Source organism: Lottia gigantea (assembly GCF_000327385.1).
Source record: "Lottia gigantea unplaced genomic scaffold LOTGIsca_13085, whole genome shotgun sequence".
In the NCBI taxonomy this organism is placed as follows: Eukaryota; Metazoa; Mollusca; class Gastropoda; family Lottiidae; genus Lottia; species Lottia gigantea.
This window is the reverse complement of record NW_008707439.1, coordinates 1-1,196: the sequence shown is the minus strand read 5'-3', so window position 1 is coordinate 1,196 and position 1,196 is coordinate 1. Positions and strand designations below refer to the sequence as shown.

At 47.2% G+C, this 1,196-nt stretch overlaps 1 protein-coding gene across 1 annotated transcript; it reads left to right on the top strand.

Annotated features, from left to right (window-relative positions):
• Nucleotides 1-475: 475 nt before the first annotated feature.
• On the top strand, nt 476-1,123 carry LOTGIDRAFT_177036 (hypothetical protein; the record flags this gene model as incomplete). Its single annotated transcript, XM_009049181.1, has 1 exon — nt 476-1,123. A coding segment is annotated over one exon (648 nt), but the record flags the coding sequence as incomplete, so codon positions are not given.
• Between the last annotated feature and the right edge of the window lie 73 nt (nt 1,124-1,196).

Here is a 1,196-nt window from a genome sequence, read left to right as displayed (position 1 = left end):
CTCCGAAAGTTCTCATTCTCAAAGTCAGTGGACGGGTAGNCGGATCTCAGTCTGGTTCTGCCTCGGAGTATGATCGACGATCAAGAAGGATTGAAGCTGAAAGGCGAAGAAGACAGCATCAGATAGAGTTGGATAGAAGGAACAGGGAGATAGAACGCCGTAATCAGGAAAGACGTCAATCATCTGGGTCTGGTACTTCCGGTAGTAGTGGCGGAGAGTCGACAGGACGAGGGCGACAACAATATTCATCTACCGGTACATATTCATCCATAATTTAAACCCAATCCAGAGTAAAAAAAAAAAAGACTCTAAGGAGGACTTGAAGCTATTGATACAGAAGGGTCTTGATACATTACGGTAGCCATTGTTTTTGGTTTGACCCACAAATTTGAATGGGAGATCTATTCCTTATGGGTAACTAGTTCGATTTCAGGTTTCCAGCTGTACACTTATTAAGGTCTGTTTGTATTTCCAGGTCAAGGAGCTGGCGAAGGTCAAAGACGATTCTATACCGAAACCCGGTACTCAGGAACTAGTGGAACTAGTGGTACTAGTGGTACTAGTGGTAGGACTGGTACTAGTGGAACTAGTGGTAGGAGTGGTAGTTCGGGATCAGACAGCAGTAGCTACCCAGTTTATGGAAGCAATGGTCAAGGATCTAGTCAAGGATCTAGTCAAGGATCTAGTCAAGAATCTGGTCAAGGATCCGGCCAAGGAACTCGTCAAACGGTTTACCAACCCAGTGGAACATATGTACCATCAAGAGGTGGTTATGTCCCCACTGGAACACGAAGTTACATCCCTTCAGGAAGCTATGTGCCCTCTAGTGGTACAAGGGGAACCTTTACATCAAGTGGAACATATGTACCACGGAGAACATATGTTCCAAGTAGTTCGTATGTCCCCAGTGGATCAGGTACCGCGTTTGTATCGAGGGGATCTGGCACCGCATATATACCACGGGGTTCAATAAACCCTGGCGGTTCTGGGACATCGTATGTACCAAGGGGTTCTGTCAATCCACGCGGAGCTTATGTGCCAGGTGGAACTGGTTACGTATCGACAGGAAGTGGTTACGTTCCCAGTGGCTCTGGAAGTGGTTACGTTCCCAGTGGCTCTGGAGGTAGTTACGTTCCCAGTGGCTCAGGAAGTAGTTATGTACCCAGTGGTTCTGGAAGTAGATACGTTCCGGCTGG